The sequence below is a fragment of the Halyomorpha halys genome, unplaced genomic scaffold (assembly GCF_000696795.3).
Source record: "Halyomorpha halys isolate HHAL.00 unplaced genomic scaffold, Hhal_1.1 Scaffold1169.1, whole genome shotgun sequence".
Taxonomy (NCBI): domain Eukaryota; kingdom Metazoa; phylum Arthropoda; class Insecta; order Hemiptera; family Pentatomidae; genus Halyomorpha; species Halyomorpha halys.
The window spans coordinates 175,102-198,947 of NW_027116596.1; the positions used below are offsets into that span (position 1 = coordinate 175,102).

Genomic DNA, 23,846 nt, shown 5'->3' on the forward strand with positions numbered 1-23,846 from the left:
CATATACATATACATATACACGTATTTATATGTGTATGTACGAGCATATTCATGTACTTTTAATTATTTTTAAAGCGGGTTATAGTGAGTGGGTGGTTACATTCTCTAGTTATTGCCTATTGAATCAGCATTAAGTATGAGCTCTTGTTTCCCTTTAAAGGTCTTAGGACCTGATAAGTGCAATCAAAATTTTCTTTAATTAATGGGAAACAGGTTATTTCATTTAATATTAAAATTACATTCCTTCTGAAATTTAGGCTATTTACCTTTTATTTACCCCTCTCAATTAACATTCATTTATCTTCTTATTTGTTTTATAATTGATTGTGTTCCTTAGTTTACACACTTGATTTTTCTAGTTGTTTCAACAAGTGCCTTAAGTCTTTGTATCTAGTGTAATTTAAAAAGTTTTTGTGCATTAGCACAAAATGGGTGCAATTTAGTAAATGTGTTCAATATTCCACATTAATATATAATTTAGCTCTAAGACTCCAGTAATTTATTTCTAGCCCTTAAAAATATAAAAAACAAATTTGTGATTTTTCCACCTTAATAGTCTGTCATAACAGAGTGTGATGGTTATAAGAATTTACATTAAATCCTGCTTTATTCAGATTTTTTTTTATAGAAGCTGGCATCATTTTCTTGTGATTTTAAATTTATATTTAATTAAGGAAAATCTCTAATATTAATAAGTTATATTACCTGATACATGTATTGTATATATGCTCAATTGCTATTTACTCATTAAGTTAGGTTTAATTTTAGTGTATTGTGGCCTTAATGATGGTATTTTCAGAAACTTGAATCGAAATCCTGGTCTTTAATTTTTTTACATATCATATGATGGTGGTACCTAGAACCACCTTATTTACATACATCAATTTTACTTTATACAATGTGATTTATTCTTTAAAAAAATTATATATATATTTAAATGAATAAACTTAAGCAATACTCATAACACTATAGTTCTCAGGGCTTTGCTTAAAATCAAACAGCCTATGATAAAATATCTAAAATTAATGATTACTTATGTATTATTAAATTGTACGTGTGTGTTATTTAATACTCACATATACAGACAAACACAATCACACCTTATCAAGAATATTGGAACAGTAATATTGCTCATTTCCTGTCATTTGATTAGTAATTACCTCCTTTCTTAAACCAGGTCACTGAAGTGTTACCTATAACTAACATTGCATTTTCTTCAGTCATACCAACAAAGTCGCCGACTTTAAGAAATTTTAATGTTATCCAATAATTGTGATAACTGTTGTTAAGTATTTATTAGGTATTATTATATTTTAAAATCAATTATTTTATTTTGGCCGTAATTCTCTTCTTCCTTAGTGCCTAAGTTAAAATATTTATCACAAAAATGTCTTTTTTTCCACCTATTTTCTAATGCCCTACTCATTCAAGACAGTTTGTGAAGTAGTAATAAATTTCAATAAAAATCTGTATTCATTTCGAGTGGGCTTACTATAAGACTGCATGTTTCCTATATCCCTGAAACAGTCATTTAGTTTTTATTGGGATCTGTGATTTTCTCTGCTTAAAAAATAATTAGTTTTATTTTCTTATTTTATTGTCATCAAAGTTTATCAGAGGATTATTTTTATTTTATTAACAGATTGTTAGTAAGCAACTAATTAATGCCTCAAATATTAACTTCTTCCTTTCCCTTAAGTTATTTTTTTAATTTTTTTTTTTTTATGTATGTGATATAAATTGTACTTGAGAATAAACATTACAGTGGAACAGAGGAAAATATATGGGTTCCTAAAAATATATATTAGACTTAATATACATGCTATGAATATATATAGATATATACATATTTAAATAAATGTATGTTTATAATCGACCTGATAACTTTCATTAGGTTAAAACATAATTTATTGTGGTTTGTGCCAAAATGAAGAACATTATAGGTCTTGTTCACAGTACCAATACCCACATCCTATTTTTAGAATAAGTGTTTTTAATATATATAAATATATATTCTGACATATTTTTAGTGATTATTATCGTTATTTAATCTTAGTGTGTTGTTATTTTGGACTTTTTTTTTTTTTGATTTTCTGTATTTGATTTTTGATTGTCATGCATATTTATAAGAATAATTATCAGATAAGAATATCAACCTTAATGACTCGCTATTACTCAGTACAAGATTGTACTATTTTGTTTTTTAGAATCATTAATACTTAATGTGTTATTGTTAGTTATAACAGACTGGATGATAACAGTTTTAACACGATCACATTTTCTACTTTAAGTACATTTTTTTTTAATACTTAGTAATGAGGAGCTTTATATTATATTATATATGTGTATATGGTGTTTGAAGCAGTTATGTCTTAACAATAATTCCCCATGTTGTACCTGTATTCTGCAGCTTTTCCTTTTTCTCATAGCTGTTGACGTGAGCTTGTTTAGCCATTAGGGTGCACTGTTGTATCTAGTTTGTAAGCCCCATTATTTATAATTGTGTGCAAAATAAAATTTATAGACCCTTAGTTTTTGCCTTGCTTTTGTCATATTTGTTGTGTTTCCTAATACCCATTGGTAATAATTAATTTTTATTTACTTTTTTATTTTGCTATTCCAGTCAGATAAATATCACATATTATTAACTTGCATAGCAGTTTATCTGAGATCACACATGCACTTTGCGGCCTAATCCAAGAGCTCGGTGACAATACAGAACTAAATCATATATCTGTAATAACTGATTATTACTGCGATTGTCTAAATTGAAGTAAGTTTTTTAAAATTGATTATACTGTTATATTTAAATCATGTTTCTATTAAATAAAAAACAAGAAAAAAATAAATATTAATTATAATGTTTTTGCACAGATTCAGTACTTGTATTTAAATGTGTAGATATGTATGGCTGATATTAGAATTTAATGTGAAGTATATAAGCACCAGAATTTTTACAATAAAAGGGGGTGGAATAAAACAATCATTCCTTTTACAGATCTTATGTTTTCTTGTAATATAGGATTTTTTATGTAAAAGATCCAGTTTTTAATATGTATGCTGTTCGGTAGTGCCTATTTCATGAAAGTAATAATCAAATTTGTTGACTCTGTTATGTGGGGTAATTTCGTGAAGCATTTATATTAATAACTTCTCAATTATTGTAGGCTTAAGACAAAAAAGTTAATAATTTAGCTGAAAAGTCATTTTTAGGATAAATATTATATCTAAATATATATTTAAAATGAAGGAAAAATTCAGAAAATACTTTAAAAAAAAAATGAAAAATTGCAGCTTCTATCGAATGACTTAATGTTACATTGATACATTACATTTTTATATAATTAGTTAATCCAGTAAAACTGTTTCTGTATTGAAAAAAATTCTAAATATACTAATTTTAAAAATTTAAGTAACAGGGTTTATTGTTTTAATTGGGGTGAGCAGACTAAGTTACCACATTGTGCAAGAAAGAAAGAAAGAAAATGCCCAGGGTAAGCGGAAAATGAAGATATGAAGTGCTAAGAGTTAAACTGTTTATTTTATACTTTATTGGAATGGCTGTGCCTTTTCTGATGTTTCCTGGTCATTCATAGATAAATAACAAAGTTTTATTTCTTTTGTTTTAATGAAGTGTTTGAATCAATTTAAAATAGTCAACTCGTTTCCTAGTATAATGTTATATCTAGGTGACCATTTTATTATAAAGTAATACAAATAAGTGAACAGTATAATGTTATGTATTGTATTATTGAAAGGCAGTGTCAAGGGTCTTGGTAGGTATAGGAGATTTATTTGGGAGAGGACTTGTTACTTTTGTTTGTGGTAAAATGTCCACATAATTTTAAGTGCTTTTTAAATTAAATTTTAATATTATATTGTAATATTACCATAATATGTTTATTGTAAAGTGACCATTATGCATTCAATAAAGGTTGTCCTAAATGATTTATGTTTTTTCTCCTTACCCTGCTTGTGGCAATCATGTTATGTTGAGCTGAAAGTATGTTGCATGCTAAATTACACTACTGAAAAAGAACTTTCTCTTTAAAAAGAATATGGAGTGGACAGTTTTATGATATTAACTGATGCCAATTATTGACTATAGGCTGGATTAAATTTTATTAACTTGACTTTTTATTTATATTTTTCCAAAATCCATTGTTCTGTTTTCCTGATTCACAATAACTAATTCTTTTCCTGTACCTGTCATGAGGTATTGTATTTTAGGTTATTACTTTATATAATTATGTTTTTATTATGCACTGTTTTTGTACATAATTCATTATTGGTACAGGAGCCTCACTCATTTATTGGTTATTCTATTGTTCTGATTCCTTGTACTTCTAAATACAAAAAATACTGATAACTGGCTCTGATGATTCACCAGCTGACTGTAAAAAACATCTAATCACACCAGTACTTTTGCTTTAGCTGCAAACTATTAATGAAAAGTTCCTTTTCATTTTATTTGAGTATAGCAGATAATGAAAATAAATTAAAAATTATGCTTGAAGAAGTTTGTCGGGGGGTGCGGTCAGCAAAGAACAACATAAATAAATAAAACCATATTTATTTAATACTAGGCATAAAATAAATAAATATGTTTTTTTTTTGTTTATGTTCTTTGCTGACCGCACCCCCCCCCCTGACAAACTTCTTCAAGCATTAATCTACGGTCAACTATCTACACCTCATTAAAAATTATGATGGGTACTTGAGAAGTATTACCAAGAAGGCATATTCTAAGCAACCTAATAGAGAATAAGATAAAAAAAAGAAGGATCCTTGGCACAATGCCCTACAAGTATTTCAGCCTATACCTCGCCTAGATGATCTGAAAAGATTGATATTTAAGGAAAATACAGATTGCAAGCCGGCAGTTGGTATATGAACTTTTAGAATAAAATCCCGATTTGTTTCAAGAGTACTTAGCATATGTTTCCAGAACTTCATTGAAATGTCTACCCACTCCCTCACCTTCCTCAAAATTGATAATAGATGCACCAATTTGAATACAATTTTGATAATGTTTAAAAATAAGGTAATATGGGAAGTATAATGTTAATTAAAAACAGACAACTCTACACTATAGATTACGGCGGGGTTGTAAAAAAAGTGCGTTGGGAATGTAAAACGTCCCAAACCGAAAACGTCTACGGACGACCTAAGCCTGGACGTTGAACTTGCGCTCCCCTAGGGAAATGCTTGAAAACTTGATTGCCAAAAAAACTTTTATTGTGCATTTACAAGTCAAAACCTTTCAACTAAAACTGAAACATCAGGAAAGATATAAAATAGGACAATTTTAACAGTAAGGCCTCACGAAGTATACGAGGCTTTTCGTAGTAAAACGTGGTAACTGCAAATATGAAAATGTTTACGATGTTACCCAACATTCAATTATCTTAACTTAATATCAACATTATTATCCCGGGGCGCCCATAGCTCAGTGGTTAAGACACAGTCTTACCAATGTGATGTCTATTGGCGGTGCCGGTTCGAATCCGGCCTGGGACGTTGACTTTTTTCATTGAGTGGAGGTCCCACAAAATGAAGAACTTTGACCCCCAACCATGGTTAGGCAGTATAGGACTTCAATGGGAGTCTTGGCCGAAAAAAAAAAAAAATATTATCTTAAGAAAAAAAATTTACTAACGATAGTTCATGAATTCATACCTAAAAAAGACGATGGTGCCAAAAACTTCAATTCATAAAAAAATTCAGTTACCATGTTTTAGGGCTTAGGCTTATATCGCTGCATTTTTTGATAGTGGCACATCTTAAACTATTTTTTTTGTTATGGTTTAGTATTGACTATTCCAAAGATTCATTTTCATTAGAACGATTAACAAAGCTACAAATATGATTTCTAAAATTTATTTTCTATCGAGATTGGTTGCTATGTTCTCATTACTCCCAATACTACATGTTGAGGTATGCTCGCTGTTACTAACGTAAGAAGGTAGGTGGAAATGAGATATAGGCTAGGATCAATAAGATGTAACGAAGGGGCACTAGTGTTTTTTGATGTTTCAACAATGCTAGAGGGAACCAGTCTTCAGTCATTGTCTTCCGTCCAGTCTTCAGTCATTGAGGAATAGGATACTCGAGCGGAGTTCACTTGACTCCAGATCTGGTGAGATAACATGAGCGTAATCAATCTTTAGAACTTGTTTGTGTTGAACGCGGGAGGTGGTAGACACAAATAAAATGTTTTTACTGTTTTATTTGATACTGTTAGATAATATAAAACGTTTTTACTGTAGTGAGAACTAACAACACAACATACACAAAAGCTTGGTGGCTCCCCGACTGATCGTTACAAACCAGCTTGTGATACAATCGATATATTCACAGTTTGCCACAGAGCAACATTTATACAATAAAAAATGAATTTTACATCACACTTTTAACAGTTTGAAAGGAAGGTTTAGGGATACTGAAGAATGCAATATTTCCAAAAATCTTGAGAATCTAATGGATACCTGGGCCCTGTTTCATAATGAAAGCTAATAGTATTGGTTCAAAATACAAGTATAGAAACAACGTGGTAATTGCACTAATATTTAGTGATTATATTTGATAATATTTAGTGCACTAGGGAGGACAAGTGATATTACAGGAGTTAAAAAGTACTACAGTACAAGTCATTGTAATTGTATTAAGTTAAATCGACAAGATTAATAGTATTAGTTTATACTTTATTATGAAACAGGGCCCTGAAAGGCACAACTTGCAGTAAAATAATTTATTATTTTATAATTATTATATTTTGTATAAGGATATTGTTCTGGTAGAATGAGGAAATTAGGCTGTGCTACAGACCTATGCACAGGCTCATGCCTTTCCGTCATTTGTTTAGTTTGTTTTGTCTTCATTTTTATTCTGTCACCATCAATATGAGGTGACTCCTAACGGTTCCTCTAAATAGCCTGAGGTACCTCTCTTATCTTCAGGAAATAGTGGATTGAGTTGACGATCTTCCATCCTTACTCGATGGTGCCTCAAAGGCAATGCAATCAACTATGACCCGCTCAGCACTCTCCGTGACATTTCTGCTATTGCGTACCTATATAATCATTATTCTTTCCATCTGTCTAAAGTCTCCATACCCCGTGAGTTCTTGAGCGATCCAGGCTAATCTTAGGGAATACTTTCAGTCTTAGAGTATTACTCGTGCCGTGAACATCTCTGTGGTATCTCTTTCTCTCTTCATATAGTTTCTAGCGAAAATATATTCGCAATTTACATTTGGCTAAATCTAGTGAAATATTTTGGCCCTAGACACTCTAATTTTTCCGGAGAAAATAGCGATAAGATAGTGAATATTGAAGATATTGGCTGCTCAGTACAGGTGGACTGGAGTGTGGATTTGTTTGGCTGAGCGCTTTATTCGTAAGTGGCTGTGTAACTAACTGTTACTATGTTCTTATTTACCTCTTCTAGTCCTGTAAACTTTTTTTTTTAAATATTTATTTGTTGCTATTTATAACTGTACACTATAATACATTTAGCAAATCTGGTCTAAGTTAAATTGCAGTGTTACAGACGTGTAGAGAAACTACCCATTGGTAGCACTCTAATGACATTTGACATTAGCTGGTCTCGTGACCATATTCTTTTCAGACGCCTCGGAGGATTGTCAGGAATGGAAGAGGATGCAAGATTAGAAACTAGGGGGCTTCAGTGGTTAGAGAGTTTATAATGGAAGTAGTGATATCTGGTTCGGGCTAGATCGGTTACATAGGGAACATTAAGGTCTTTATGCATGATTTTATTTGTGGCAAAGTAAGAAGCATTGAGGATTTTACGAATAATTTTGGATTGTAAAGATTGAATATGAGAGGAATTCGAAGGTTTAGTGGAACCCCAAAGCTCAACTCCATATGTCCAGATTGGCCTTATTACAGTCATGTAGATCGGTCTTTTGTAATGTGTTGGAAGTTTAGACCGTTTGTCTAGTAAGTGCTTCAATAGTCGAAATCGACGTGCCATTTCCTGTCTTTTCAGTCTTGTGTGAGGATTACAGGTTAATCGTTTGTCCAAATGTAGTCCAAGGTAGCGGATCTGTTCGACAGGGGTAAGAGTTACATCATTAAATGAAACTGTAGGACAGTCAGTAGGTTTACGACGAAGGGTAAAAGTGATTTGATGCGATTTGTTGGAATTTATCTTAATCCTCCAATTACGACACCATTCTTCGAGGGGTGTGATAAGGGATTGGAGATTTTGGGATACGATTAATGGGTTATTATTAACAGCGAGGGCACATGTGTCATCGGCATACGTGGTGAGGATAGTGTTAGGATTGGTTGGAATGTCAGCTGTATAGAGGATGGGACCAAGGATACTACCTTGAGGAACACCAGCGGATTGAGAATAGGGGGATGAATAGGAGCCATTGTGGTTTACTTGGAAAAATCTATCAATGAGAAAGGAACGAATGATGAGAAAGTATGTTGGAGGTAGGAATTTACGGAGTTTGTAAAGCAGTCCCGGGTGCCAGACTCGATCAAAAGCCAGTTCTACATCGAAAAAGACTCCCGCGCTCCAAAGAAGACGACTACGTCCACTACAGGATGACATTGCTGGATAGTAGAGTGGGATATTCGAAATCCAAACTGGTGATCCTTTAAACTTCATTAATTTTTTTACTTTTCCTTTAAAAATCAAGATGGTGATTTGTAAAGGCTGCAATAAATCAATTTCGAGAGAAATTGAAAATTTCATGTACCAATTGTCAAAACATATGTCGTATTAAATGCATCAAAATTGAAATCTCAGAACCGGATATTATTATAAAATGGACCCCTGATGAATGTGAATCAGGGTCCAGCACATTAAAAGGTAATGAACCCACCTCTATGATTCATCTCTTAATGGGCTTAATCGAGGAGGTTAAAGAAATGAAGGCTAAGATTTAGGGCATTGAAGAGCAGAAAGACATTAAGAACTCTCTTCAGAAGCCGTCCGAGCTTTCCTTTGAAAACATGGAAATGGCACAGAAGATTAAAGCCCTCCTGGAGCAGCAGAAAAATAAACTGGAAGAATTATCCATGTAAAACAAAAACCCTAAAGTTAAATTATCGGATCTTGAGGGTAGACTTAATCAGGTGGAGCAAAATGACCTAAAAATCACTTTAGAAATTAGAGGAATCCTGCAGAAACAAGGGGAGACCTTGGTGGGAACGATTTTCAGTATTGGTGCAGGCCTGGGCGTGAACTGTGTCCGGACGATCTGGACCACGCAGTACTGCTCAAGTCTAAACAGAAAGGAGCGTCAGGCCCTATTATAGTGAGATTTGTCCGTCAAACACTAAGAGTTGACCCGGTGCTGCAAAGAAGAACCAAAAGGTATTTTTCCACTTGCCATGTAAGTTGGGATGAAAACGACACATACCGCGCATATGAAAGCGAAGCGATGAAGCACGCCAAGAAGCACCTATACTGGTTAGCCAGGAAGAAGCAGAAAGTGTCGAAAATCAAGTAGTCTGGTTCAGCGGAGGTAAGGTCAGATGCAGGCAGTCCGATGGCTACCCAGCGATCATTATAGGCAAGACCAGCGACTTGGGCGTCTTCAGTTGAATTCGGTATCCAAGTCATCACAATATTGTTTTAATTTTCTTTTTTTGTATAAAAGATACTTTATTTATATTTATTTTTATGTTTTCAACACTTTAATAATGGGACTTATAGAATTTTTGACGTGACGTCTTATAAATCATTTTGCGGGATGCCATGTTAGAAAAAGTGTCCCGTAACGGAAGTAGATTGTGGGGGAGGTAATTAGTAGTGTAGTAGTGGGGGTAAGAGGATTATAGATGCTGAAAGTCATGCAGGCAAAAGTGTCCCGTAACGGAGAAGGTAGTGGTGGGGATGGGTAAGAGTGAGGTGGTGGGGGTAAGAGGATTATAGAGTATACGTTGTCACGGAAATATGTCGCCTCACATATTTAGCCCTACACGGGCACGGTTTTTTCAATTTACATCTCTTCTTTTTTTTTTTTATAAGTGAATCTTTATTTACTATTTTTTTCAAATTTCGATAACTCAAGCAACAAATTCCTTTCAATTTCTTATTTTTGTTACGTTCTATATAATCGTAATAGTATATAAAATATTGTTATTCTCTATCCCTCAACCTTTATCCTTTTTCTTAGTTTTCCATTTACCACCCAACAGTTATGACTAATGTCCTCAGTTCCTGTCACGTTAATGCACAATCCCTTATTGCCCACTTCAATGGATTTAAACGGTACTTCCTCGATACTTTTTAACGTATTAAAGCAATATCCGAAACATGGCTTAAACCCTTTATTCCTTCCTCTCAAGTTTCTCTTCCCAACTACGCTTTCTTTCGCCATGTCAAATCAGATCGTACTGGAAGTGGTGTCGGATTGTATGTTCATGCTAGTCTCAAGGTCAAAATCCTACTCCGCTCCCTTTCTGCTATCATTCCTCATGCAGAATACATGTTTGTTGAAATTTGAAGCATATCCTCTCCCCTGTTTTTGCTATCGTTTATCGACCTCCCTGAGTTCTACTCGATAACACCTTCGAATCCTCCCTTGTCTAACTCGTTTCCACTTATTCCAATATTATTATCATTGGTGATTTTAACATCAACATGCTCTCTCAAACCAGTGACAAATCCTTTCTTATTGACGTAATATTTTCCCTCAATCTTTACCTTGTTCCTTATTCTCCTACACATCACACCTTTTAATTAGATTAGACCTGTTTATCTGTGACCTTCTGTAAAAATCCTTTTCTCTTCCCAGCACCCCGTTCCCTTCCTCTCATCTCACGATCTGATTCAAATACAGTACGACATACCAGTCAAATGATTTAATCCTAAATCATATCATACCGTAATCTGGATCTTTTTTCATATGAATCCCTTCAACCTGAACTTAATTTCGTTCAGTCTGACTGCAAACGGAAATTCCATCCCATCATGGTTGATACCAAATGCAACAGTCCTAGTTAAAGGAATGTACGAAATAGCAAATATGAGGATATGGTTGAAGAGGTGGAACTCTTGGAAATAAACCTCATTGTCATCGTGCATAGCGATGAAAGTTCTGGTGCTTTATCTGAAGAAAGACAAACTACTCTGCCTAGTGTGGAAACTCTGGATGGGCCCTTTATTCAGGATAGTCCGAGGCCTCACAGTACTAGAATTCCTTTCGTTGCAGTAGTTAATGAATCTTTCATGAGGTGTGCACAGTAGTAGCAGTGCACAGTAATGAACGCAAAGAATGGAGTGCTTGAGAAAGCACTTTTTCCCAATCATCTGATTTAAGACCAAGAGATTTGGCCGCCAACATTATGGTTTTCCAAATTATACCGTTATAACGTTCCACTTGGCCGTTGCCTCGAGGATTGTAAGGAGTAGTTCAACTAACAGCCACCCCGTTTGAATGTAAAAAGGTTACTAGTTCTTCTGATAGAAACGACATTCCTCTATCTGAATGTATGAATGCCGGCATACCGAATATGGGAAACAGTTGACAAAGACATTATCAGTTTTAGATGAAATATCTTGACAGGGGAAAACAAACGGGCATCTGTAACGAGTTGAAAATGTTTTCCGCTTTTGATCTGATAAAATCTTCCTTGAGCTTCAAATGCAGTGTAGACTTTCTCATCATCTGCAATGGGAACCTGGTGGTAGGCACTTTTCAGATCTATTGTACTAAAAAGGCTGTACTTTGCTACGTTTCTTACTAACTCATCCATATTGGGTAGAGGGTAGCCTAATAATGTGAACTTGTTGATGGTTTGAGAATAATCTATAACAAGCCTCTTCTTATGATTTTCATTTTGAACAACCAAAACCTGGGTTCGCCAAGGAGAGTTGCTTTCCTCAATAATGTCATCAGAAAGTAGTTGTTCTATTTCCTGCTTGATAAATCTTTGATCAGACTCAGAATAAACTCTTGACTTTGTAGCTATAGGTTTGCAATTTGGAGCGAGATTGGAGAATAATCGTGGAGACTCTAATCTAGCTACTGAGGCCGAACAAATTGTAAGTGGTTCTCTATTTCCACCATGTTTTAGTTGTACGCCAGAATGTTTTTTTAAAAAATCATGACCAAGTAGTTTATCACAATAGAGCTCCTTTAGTACAGACAGTTTAAATTCAGGATAACTGTGACCTAAAAGCTCAAGGGTAACAAGCACATATCCACTTACTTGTAAAGAAAGAGATGTAGTTGCCATTGATACGTTTCCACTTTCATGATAGACTCGCAAATCGTAATGCTTAACAATATCCAAATTAATAAAGCTGTTCGAGCTTCCAGTATCGATTAAACACTGTACGGGTTGACGATCTATTTTAGCTATTACGACAGCTTTTGCTAGATTTTTCAAGGGATCACCATTGATGGTTGCTAAGACTATGCCAGCTGCTACTGGTCCTCTTGTACTACTCACTGAATTCTTCTTCTTCCTACATACCGAAGCGTAATGCCCCTTTATTTTGCAGTTCCTACATTCAGCGTCTTTAGCAGGGCACACTGAGCGAGGGTGACGGTTGTAACCACAAAAAAAGCAATTACCCCCCTTCCTGGGGATAGCAGAAAGAACAGAAGATGTTATTTCTAAATTTTCTTCTGGTGAGACAACATTGGATGGCATGCAGCTGACAGAGTATTTTTCCTGGTATTGTTCGGATTGTTTGTGAGCCATTTCCAGGGTCTGAGCTTGATTTACAGCCTCCTTCAAACTCAAAATTTTATTCTCTGAGAGTCATTGACGTATAGAATTCGATGTCAGTCCGTTAATAAAAGCATCACGAACATATTCATCCTTATGCTGAGAAGCTGTTGCTGCTTTGAATTCACATTCCTTGGCGAGGAGATTTAAATTTTGTACAAACTTATCTATGCTTTCTCCTACTTGTCTTCTTGTTGCGAGCAAGTGTCTAGCAAAGATTTCGTTTTTCTTTTTTATATAAATAGTATTTAATGCATCTACGGCTTCTCGGAATGTCCCCAAATCACTCACTAAATCGTAAACATTATGAGACAAGTAGTTTGTAAATACCTTAAATTTGTCCTCATGTGTAAGCTTTTCTGTTACCAAATCCAAGAAGTTATTTAGCCAATGTACCCATTCCTTACCTGCGGAAGGAGAACTGGACTCAGTCTCGAATCTAGTTGGGTGAGATGGGTGAGATCCATTTGAACTTTACTAGAGACTATACATTAAATTAATAAAATTGTTTTGAATTGAGTAGGTATAAATCAAATCACAGAGTAGAACCTTTAGAAAGGTTTTTATTCATTGAAATGTAGACATAAACATTTGAACACAAATAAGAGGAAAACATTAACAATAGACAGACGAAGCAGGGAGATTACAGTGTTACCATAACACTCTATACCCTTCCAATCTTCAAATCACGTATCTTCGACTGCCTTCTGTCTACCCAATTCCAGAAGAATAACAATTGAAAGTTTTAAAAAAGCTTTATATATTTTCTGTATTAAATGTTTAGGATTTTCGTTTATATTTGTAAATATGCATGTTAGCATAAATTAGACCTTTTCATTTATTATTTTTAGTTTAACTGTATTTGCTTTTTTATCATTTTTGTTCTTTATATTTATTGACTTTTTATTTATCAGAAGTGTTAGTCATCTTATGTTTTATGATGTGGCATATGGTTTTATTTTATTTTTTCAATTCTTATTTTATATATTCTGTTAATAATTGTTGTTCATTTTTATTTTTTCAAATTCATTGTTTTATTATATTTTATGACGTTCTATAATTTAATTTTTATTTTATATTTTACTCTAAGGCTCTAAAGACTTATTTTGATGCCTGTATATTATTCTAAAGGGATCAATCCCAGAATAAATAAAGATTATTATTACTTTGTGGATGCGTTTACTGTACGTGGATGACTAGGTCATTTGGGCAACTTCAAGTAGTATTTTTGTCCCAGATCGGCCTTGGTTGTTGCTCTGAGACATCTTTCAAACAGTACATTATAAAATAACATGGAAATGGAGAACTTGAAGACTATTACAGCTGTTTACTCTATCGACTAAGAGATAGAGTAAACACGTCTCCCTATCATTTGACGGTGATAGGTTGAGGCAGACATACTCTCCACCTACCTTAGTATTAACCTGGATACACGGTTTGTTGTTAGAACATGGAGTTCGCATGCTGAGAACAATGCTTTAGAGCGAAGGAGGTTGGATCTGCTGAAGGGACTGACGAGAATCCGATAGGGAGCTTCCCAGGACGTGCTGGCCTTACCATATAAAGACCTAACTGATACTTGTAATGAAGTACGGAGGTGAGCACTTGGTGACTGCTTCAGATTCAACAGTTAAAAAAGCTTGATGTCATCCAGAACCATGCTCTGAGAATAAACGCTGGTTTTGCCTTAGGAGCATCAGAAGGAAAGTGAATCTGAGAAGTACATTAGAGAATTAGCTGCATTAGGCATTATTGAACGACTCCAGCGTAGCAACATCGCAGTCTGTCTGACTCATACACCTGTGACTGGTAACAAAACCGCATTTCTATCGATTATTGTATCCATGAGGGAAGAGTATTTCCTAGTCCAGTCCCTCCAGAACTCTGAATCGTTCCCGTCGATTTAAGACCTGATTCCTCGCCGCAGTGTCTTATTAATGCAACTTTGAGAGCTAAGTTGCCGCGAATTTATCAAGAATCTGGAGGAGGGACAGTAGGTATTGGTCATCGGTCACCATCTTCCTCGTGATGGATGCTTTTACAGTTGACACTGGCCATGGTTACTTAGGTGCTCTTCTTCATAGTATTGGAGTCAGGGAAGATCATCGCTGCTCGTTTTTCTTTAAGTTTGATATGACATCCAGCCACATAAATGACTGTCGTCTCAGAGGATACAAACTAAATTTCAATGAGCGGTGGAAGTTGACGGTGCTTCACTAGGCCAGGATCCAAATGGATAATGACATTACAGCGTTGGAAAAAAAAATGACAGTGGCGCTTTATTTTTTTAACTTTAAAGCCGTTTTCATATCCGTGATTTATAATAATACACCTTTTATAAGGAATACATTTTTAACTTTCTGAAAATAATTTAAACTAGGTTTCAAGAGAAGAAAAAAATTATCCTAACCTTTATGTCGTTGCGTGTGATTAAAAGGGCACGTAATAACTGTAAAATGACACTTATCCCATAAAAGGGTATGTATTATAATGTAAAATGAACCTTATCCCATAAAAGGGCATGTAATATACTGTAAAATGACACTTATTCCATAAAAAGGCATGTAATATATTGTAAAGTAACACTTATCCCATATTTCAAGTTATTACAAATTAAGTATGCTTCTACAGCAATTCCAAAACTTAACGTTCTCTGTTTTTTAGTCCATTATGAGACCTTGACAGCTCCGTAATTAAAAAAATGAGTTGATATATCAGTAAAATTTCACATTTTTTATCTCTACACAACTGTACAAAATGTGAGATAGTAAAGTTGAAAACTATGTTAACTATTTTAAGTTGACCCAAGCGTCATCTGGCCAAAAGCACAAGGAATATTGAACTGCTTTCTGATCTGCACGGAGACCCATGCTACATGCAGGACTACCTTATTAGTTAACAATATTTGGATATACATTTATCTTTATAACATAACATTACAAACTACGGAGATAATTCTGAAATACGACCACTCAAATATTGAAATGGACGGGGAGAATGCCTTCCCCTCCACTTTCTCGGTACCCACTCAAGGTCATATTTTGAATGATTGGAATTCAGAATTTTCTCCGTTTTCTGTCTTGACCTTACTTACGATATTTACATTGAAACCAAATATGGACAGTATAAATGGACAATGCAATAGATATAAATAATAATTAATAGATTTATCTGAGTTAACCGTTGTAACAGAGGAAAATCTAATGGATGGGAATGTATCACGGAACAAATTTACTGTGGAAAAGTAGTATTCATTTAATTGTAACTTAAGTAAAGAAAAGGTTTTCATCATAATCATATGTTTTTATATTATGAAACTGAAAAAATACCATATTTATTTTTTTTCAATTCCAATCTCCTAAAACATTTATAAAGATTTTCACTACATTTTTTAAAAACGTTAAGTAAGATTCATTATAATACACACCTTCAAGTACTGTTCTAGCCAAGAATCTAGCGAACGAACTCGATCGAAAGTTAATTTAGTCTTTATCATTGCTTTATTTACTTTGAGGCATGGGGGATATTTATAGTTTGGCCAGGGACTAATAGAATTTGTTATGTTATGTTATCGCCTCTAATATCTTCTGATACTATAAAATTTAATCTCTTTTTGTCACCTGTCAACTATTCCATCGCTTGTTGAGCAGGTGTTCCTGTTTGAAGAGAGTAAGAAAATATGAGCGAAAGGATGAATACTGTGTTAGATGACTCGGGTTCCCAATGGTTCTAGATTTAGCGTTTTATGTTGCGAGAAGAGAAGGTGACCATCATGGGTTATGTGGCATGCCATTAATTGGTAAGAATCATATGTTCTTGTTAATTTTTAAATATACACATGATTTACTTAACGCTGTTTCATCTTACTTTGAACTCCCGATTTGGCATAAAAGAAAAAACCGTTCTTACAAGATATAAGAAAAAGTGCACGTAACGGAAAGATTGATAAAATTTTATCAATTCATTATTCTATTCTGTGCTAACACAATCAGCAAGACACAATCTCTTTTTTCAGACATGGATATGCACTTGTGATTCATACCTCATGTGATTTACTTGGAGAAAGTAAATAAATATCCTGTTTCTACAATTAAATTAATATATATATTATCATTAAATGTTAACATTCAGATTAAATAAAATTTCTGGTTTCTTTTGCATTTGACTAGTAAACCAGTGAGAGAACTCTCACATTGGATACTTGTCTTTCTCTCTTAGAATTATACTAAGCCTTATACATTCCAAGTATGAGTATCGATTTGAGAAACTTGTTTTTTCATGTGATCAACAAATAAATTTGTTTGAACTAGATACTTTATAATGACAATGTTGAAGTAACAGCTTGCTCCAGTTCCTTCCCTTCTATTTAATAGTAAATAAATAAGTGCAATAATCTGTAAATGTATGTCAACCCAGCCTAGTAGCTAGCCATACTCGAATGGATTTTTGGAGAAACCCGTGGTGTATTCACCTGCTTGCTAATGAAGAACTGGTTTGAGTAGGGGGATCTGTGACGAATATCTATGCTCAAGGCAGAAACCCATAGCCTAGTATCTCTGAGCCAGGTGGTCTAGCGGACCACTTTGGAAATGAATCATAACTCCGCAGGCCGCATATACAATTATATAAAAACATAATGAGTTATTATTGTTATGATTACTATTATTCTTATAGGTAAGCTTAGATTATATAACAATAATAATGATATTAAACGCTCATTGTTAAGAAAAGTATAAGACTAAAAATGAAATATAAAAATATTTGGATGCACAAATAACGGATTTTTTTTTTTAATACATTGGTTTTTACTTCTTTGGCAATTATAAATTAAATATATTTTGTAGAAATAAGATGAATCTCGCGGACAGGAAAAATGTTTAAGACGAGCCACGGATTGCACACCTTTACTCAAAGCTTTCAAGCAAGCAATTGAAGTCTTCTAAGTAATCTGGATTCTTGGATGTACTCATAGTCTTGTAAAAATAGCTTCGAATTTTGCTGTTTTCCTAAAAGCCAGTGTAAATTGATCTGTCCATGTATTTAAATAAAAATTGTCGAAAAACATGATGGTAAAGAGTGTTCCTCACTCTGGGGGCCCATGGACCTAATATGATATATTTTTCAAAATGATCGCCGTATAATTATAGGTTTATTGATGATAAACTCCTAAGGGGGCTCAACTATCATTGCTATGAATAGCTGACTATTGGTGGTTTGAAAGAAATTATTCGAAAATTGAAGAATATTAATGTTTTTAAAAGAATGTTGCTATTAAAATGTTTTGTATCTGATATGGTTTAAGAAATATACGCTAATCGTAATTATAAATTTGAAAAAAAATCTTACTGACTTACCTTTTTGTTTCTTTTTTTCGACTATGAACCTTTGTAATCGACTAAGAAAAAAATAACCCCCTTCTCCTCAAATTTGAGGCTAAGCGTTTCAAGATACTTAATTCAAAAATTGAATTTAAAAAAAATGTTTGGATTAAAATCACTGTCCTTTGGACGAGTCCGTATTTATCTACAACCTTCAGAAGTATAACCAACTATAAGTACCACCTTGATTGTGGTAACTTTTTATTTCTTCTTGTTATTTATGAAAATTAGTTAAAGCTTCTTTTAAATGAGTGGAATCGTGTTTCATAGTTAAACTAAGATTGCTTCTGGCGTTTTGAATTCAAAATTTGGGAGCAGGTTCACCTGCGTGAAGAATCGCGAATCATGAGAAACAACCATTATCTCTTTTACTTACTCCTTCAGGGAGTAAATTTTGTACAGTTATAAACTATATGTTTACATTAAATGATTCCAAAAATCTCTCACAATTAGCTTTAAAAAACTATAAAGATGCAATAAAGGGCACCTGCTCTTAAGGGACGTATCGAGCTTCTTAAGATTGCAAACAGTTACTATTAAATATTAATTAAATTACTGAGTTAAATAGAACAACTTAGAGGCCACAGATTTATTCGATTATTTTGTGAGAGGTTTTTTAAAAACAGTTTTGGTCATTTCTGAAACTTATCAAGACTCTTTGGTAGCCTGGGCCATTTAGAACGTTTACCGCATTATACACTTCTGTGTATTAATCAACTATAGATCTCATCGTGCTTATCTATATACCTTCATCATCAGTTTATTTCTCTAATTATTTATTTTATTTTTTCATTTTTAGGCTTTGCGGTTTTTGTATGGTATTATTTTTTCACAATAATAACGGTATTTTCTATGGAAGAAACTACATGAACTCATGGTACAAACCAAAAGACGAACTCGAAGAATGTAGGCGTGGTGTTGAGGCAAGCCGGCATGTTTTACAGTCTTACAGGGATCTGTTCCGTCCAATCTTCAGGCATCAACATAGCACTTTAATAAAATATCCATTATTGCAACAGACTGACAAAATGGACTTTAATTACTTCAATAAGCATCTGTCGGCAAGAGAAAAGAAATTCGAACACTTTCCTCAATATAATTTCAACAGGATAGGAAAAAATTATGATTCATATTATTCTACCAAGCTTTTATTACCAAACTACAAAGTTATCATGAACCCTTTCTCCTCTAGAATGGAAATACCTTCGAGAATAGGAGAAAGTGAACATTTTTTTAACGCGGTAGATAGGGCATCAAATATCAGAACAATAGCACCTGAATTGAAGTTGAAAGGAACGAGAGATAGTCAATACTATTGCTATGGAGTTAAAAAACGAAAACCTATTCATAAAAAGAAAAAAGATGAATACGATAAGTTAATTTATCCACATATCAAAGGTGTTGGAGGATTATTTTTACCATCCAAAATTATACTGAACAATTTTAAGGCCTGGAAATGGAAAAACAAAAAGGAAATCCAAGCTAATAATCTTTCAATGTCAATGGTTTACGATTTGTTGCTTCCAAAATCGACTGCGCGTAAGCCATTCAAAAAAACAGACGTATTTTGCCAAACGACAGGAAAAAGAAAAATTCATATTGAGGAAGAACCAGGAGAGTACGAATGGGCTCAACCGCCCGAAAGAAAATCGAGCTGTTTCGTACCAACTGACATATTGCTCCATCATCATAAAAAAACACTACCAAACGTTTGTATAGACGGAGAAGAAACCACCAACGAATGTGGCAATAATGGTGACATAGCTAGACCGAATAAATTCAGGAAAGACAAAAAAACGATGTGTCGGGACAAAGAAATAAAAAATGATAAGGTTTTTACATGTGTTTCACGTTGTGGTTGTAGAAGAAAGTACAAAGATCAAAAAACAACTTTTGATTGTTTTACCCCATGTACAACAAATTCTGAATTACCTTTAATATTTAAATTCGAAGATTACCGTTGTGAATGCTACAGTTGTGCGAGTAATACCCTCGAACCTAACAGGGAAACAAAGGTTATTGGAAACAAAGCAAAAAGAAAGAAACATAAAATAAAAGGAAAAGAAAAAAATATTTTTTTAAAAAACAAAGTTGCAGAAATAGATTTAAAAATTGATAACGGTTGTAATAATTCACAAGGAGATAAAAACGGGTTAATGGATACCAATGATAAGTTGAATATTGCTAAATATATAATAATATCAAACGATGGGGTTTTAGAACCCGATTATGGAGGCTCCTTTAATTATGATTCCGGTAATACTTCTTCTTTTGATACTAATTATTTAAATACCGAAGAATGTTCAACAGATAATTCTAGAATTAAGAGGCGGACATTTAGATGTAAATCGAGGTGGGACAGCAAAAGGAAACGAGCATTTATACCACTCCATACTTATCAAAGTTGTTTATTCCGAAAGTCCAGGCCCAATTTTTTCAGTTCATCCAATACTTCCTATTTAAAACACAGAAATAGAAAAATGAACAGACATAAAAACAGACACTTAGAAAAACAATTAAAAAACGTGATTCATAAAGGTTTGAATTTGGGGGTTCCAAATAGAGAAGTTGCATTGAAGGAGAAGTCGAAGCCCACCAATCGGCTAAATACTGACCATGAAAAGGACAAGCTACATAAGAAAAGGGAGTTTGTTGGTGAAAGTAAATTAGGTAGAGTTAGCAATCCTTGTTATGATTACGAAGATATTTCCACTTCAATGAACCTATCCTCTTCTGAAGAAAACACTTTTGCCATGACCGATTCTTTAAAGCCCACTGTTGTAAAAACATACACTCAAGTATCGACTTTTATAAAAACCGATACTGAAATACCCATTTATTCCACTTTTGAGAAACCACCTTCGATTCTTTCAAAAGCTACGGGATTGATTTCAAGTGGCGAAAGCACCCACTCGGATTTTCAAATCGTTAAAAGAAGCACGGAAATGATAGTAATTGAAATACCGACAGAGGTAGGGCACATCTTCAGGCCAGATACAGGAAACCGCCACCCTGCTAAATTGAAATGTGAACATATGCACAAGACGGAGTGTATTTGCTCTGTCACAAACGTTCTCCAGGAAATCAATAACTTGATTTCTAATAATCAAGACCAAAAATTTCTCTTAAATCAATTAACTAAATATAATTGCTCTCATTATAGTCCTGTGGATGTTAGTTACAAAATGTCTCCCGAATTAAAGCCAAGACTCATTTCAAATAAACACAAAGAACTTTTAGCTGATGAAAAGAATGGACCCAAAGAAATAATCGATGAAACCTTTCAAGAATTGTTGATTCGGGACGTGCCAAATGAAGGTATATTTATTTTTTCTCCATATTACTTTTTAATTCAAATTATGACTTCGCAAGTAATTAGCTAACCCCAAAAAAATTTGAATTTTAGAGACAGATTTTTATATATTCCCAAGCACCAATGTAGAGATACCTTGTTTCATAAATAACTATGTTCAGCTTTCGCCAAATACTGCAGATTCGGCATCATACACCTGGAGGCAAGGGGACAATAAAATAATAACAGGTAATTCATTTTTTAAAGATAATTAAAATCATGTCAGGTTTTTAAACAATATTTAAAAAATAAATTGCTCATTAATCTATGGAATATCATTTTGAAATAATTTAATTTATCTTTTTACTCGATTCTCACTTGTTGCGATTATTTTGTGATTCATGGATCATTTATTATTGAAATAATTATTTTAGCAAATAATTTTAACTGAATTTAGATTTTTACAGCAAGATGTTCACTGATTAATTTTAATTAGCCTATGGATCTTGTTAATCTAAATCTAAGCCAATTATCTGAAGGCAGATTACGCAGGTCAAAATTACACACGTTTAATAAAATTTTGTCAGGAACATTTCACTATTTGAAGATTCAATTTAATTTGAAGATCTCGAAAGGAATTAAGAAAATTCAAATGACGTTTACAGTAATAATAGTAAAACGTGATTTGCTAAAAGAATTATTTCAATAATAAATGATTCATGAATCCCAAAATAATCACAAGTGAGAATCGAGTAAAATGATAAATTAAATTATTTCAAAATGAATTTCCGTAGATCAATGAACAATTTATTTTTAAATATTATTTCAGATAAATACTGCCTATGTCGTAAAACAAGGTAACTGCAATTTTATCATCAATTGCAGTTTCCGGCATTATTAACTGTTTTAACGCTGATGTTTTGGATAATTGAAAGAATATCAAGCGAAATTTGTTTTCTTAAGATAATAATGTTGGTAATAAGTTGGTAACAGTAAGTGACTTCTGGTTGAAGATAAAATATTTAACTTTAACAAAGTTTTAGTTCTAATTTTTGTAGTTACGATGTTTAACGTTCGAACGCCTCATTTTATTATTCGAAGGCAAAGCACCCAAGTTAAAACTGTTTTACATCATAACAATGTTTTGTCACGAATGTTTCACTAGTTGAATATTTAATTCAAACTAAAGATCTCGAGAGAAATTAAGAAAATTCAAATAACCTTAACAGAAATAATAATTACTTGTCTTAATTTCTCGTTTTATGTTTCACCGCTACGTCCAACCGTTAAACCACTTGAGGAAGCCAATTTACCAAAAAGTAACAAAGAAAAAAAAACTATCCAGTTTCGGTTACATTTATTCAAATATATTATTAAAGTTATTGAAATAAATGAAAAGTACATTCGCATTTCCTAAATCGGAAGAACCATTACAATACATTATGGGGATATGACTTCGAAAATTTATCTTTTCTTGAAATAGAAAGATGTGATATGATATTTGTTGCTTTCTTAAAGGACTTTTCTTGTTTAAATATTAAAAGGGATATAAAAGATCGGCTATCCATCCTTAACATCCATCGAAACGCCTGTTCAACAGATTCGATACTTAGGACTCCATCTTGACAAGAGACTTACTTGGAATCCACAAACAAGACTGAAACGACAAGAAACTGCTCGTAGATTCCGATTGCTACAACACCTACTTGACAAACGTTCTAAACTTCCCATTCACTACAAAAAATTAGTATTCACTACGATAATCAGACCAATTTGGACATGTAGAATTGAGCTCTGGGGCTCTACCAAACCATCTAATTCCTCCCGCATCCAATCCTTACAATCCAAAATCCTACGTAAAATCCTAGATGCTTCTTATTACGTTACAAATAAACTCATCCACAAAGACCTTTACATCCCGTTCGTTGAAAATTTGGGCCAAAACAGATATGCGTCTTTTCATTCCAAACTCCTTACCCATCCTAACCCATTAATTCTTAATCTCTCATCCTTAACAATCCCTGATAATCCTCCGAGGCGTCTGAAAAGAAGATGGCCACGAGACCTTCTAATTTCAATTAATGCTTGAAGTACCACCAATGGGTGGCTCCTTCCCAAGATTTTCAAGTGTAAATGTAGGATTAAACCTATCATAATTAATGAATTCAGGAGGTGAAGCTGCTATCCCTAGATAACATATTAACCGTAAACCAAATTTCGTCCAAAATGTTGGGTATGATTCCAACATTGCTAATAATTGAAAAATACGGGCTATAAAGGAATGTAAGCGCAATATGACCGTTGATAATCATAAAATTATGTAAAAATTCTTTGATTAAGAATGCATATAAGATGGATTCATACTAACCCAATCATGGGTGTACTCAGGGGGGGGGAGGAGGGAGCAGCTGTCTCCCCCCCTAGGAGTGAAAAAAATTATTAATTGCGTTA

The 23,846-nt window shown here is 33.5% G+C and overlaps 1 protein-coding gene across 1 annotated transcript in view; it reads left to right on the forward strand.

Moving 5' to 3' along the window:
- Positions 1-8,776: 8,776 nt before the first annotated feature.
- The window catches only part of LOC106688641 (uncharacterized), a gene marked incomplete in the record, with an annotated part of 37,506 nt that continues 22,436 nt past the window's right edge, over positions 8,777-23,846 (forward strand). The window contains 4 exon segments of the mRNA XM_067053323.1: positions 8,777-9,593; positions 16,376-16,524; positions 18,903-21,421; positions 21,510-21,644. Of these exon segments, the coding sequence (XP_066909424.1) occupies positions 16,505-16,524; positions 18,903-21,421; positions 21,510-21,644 (2,674 nt within the window).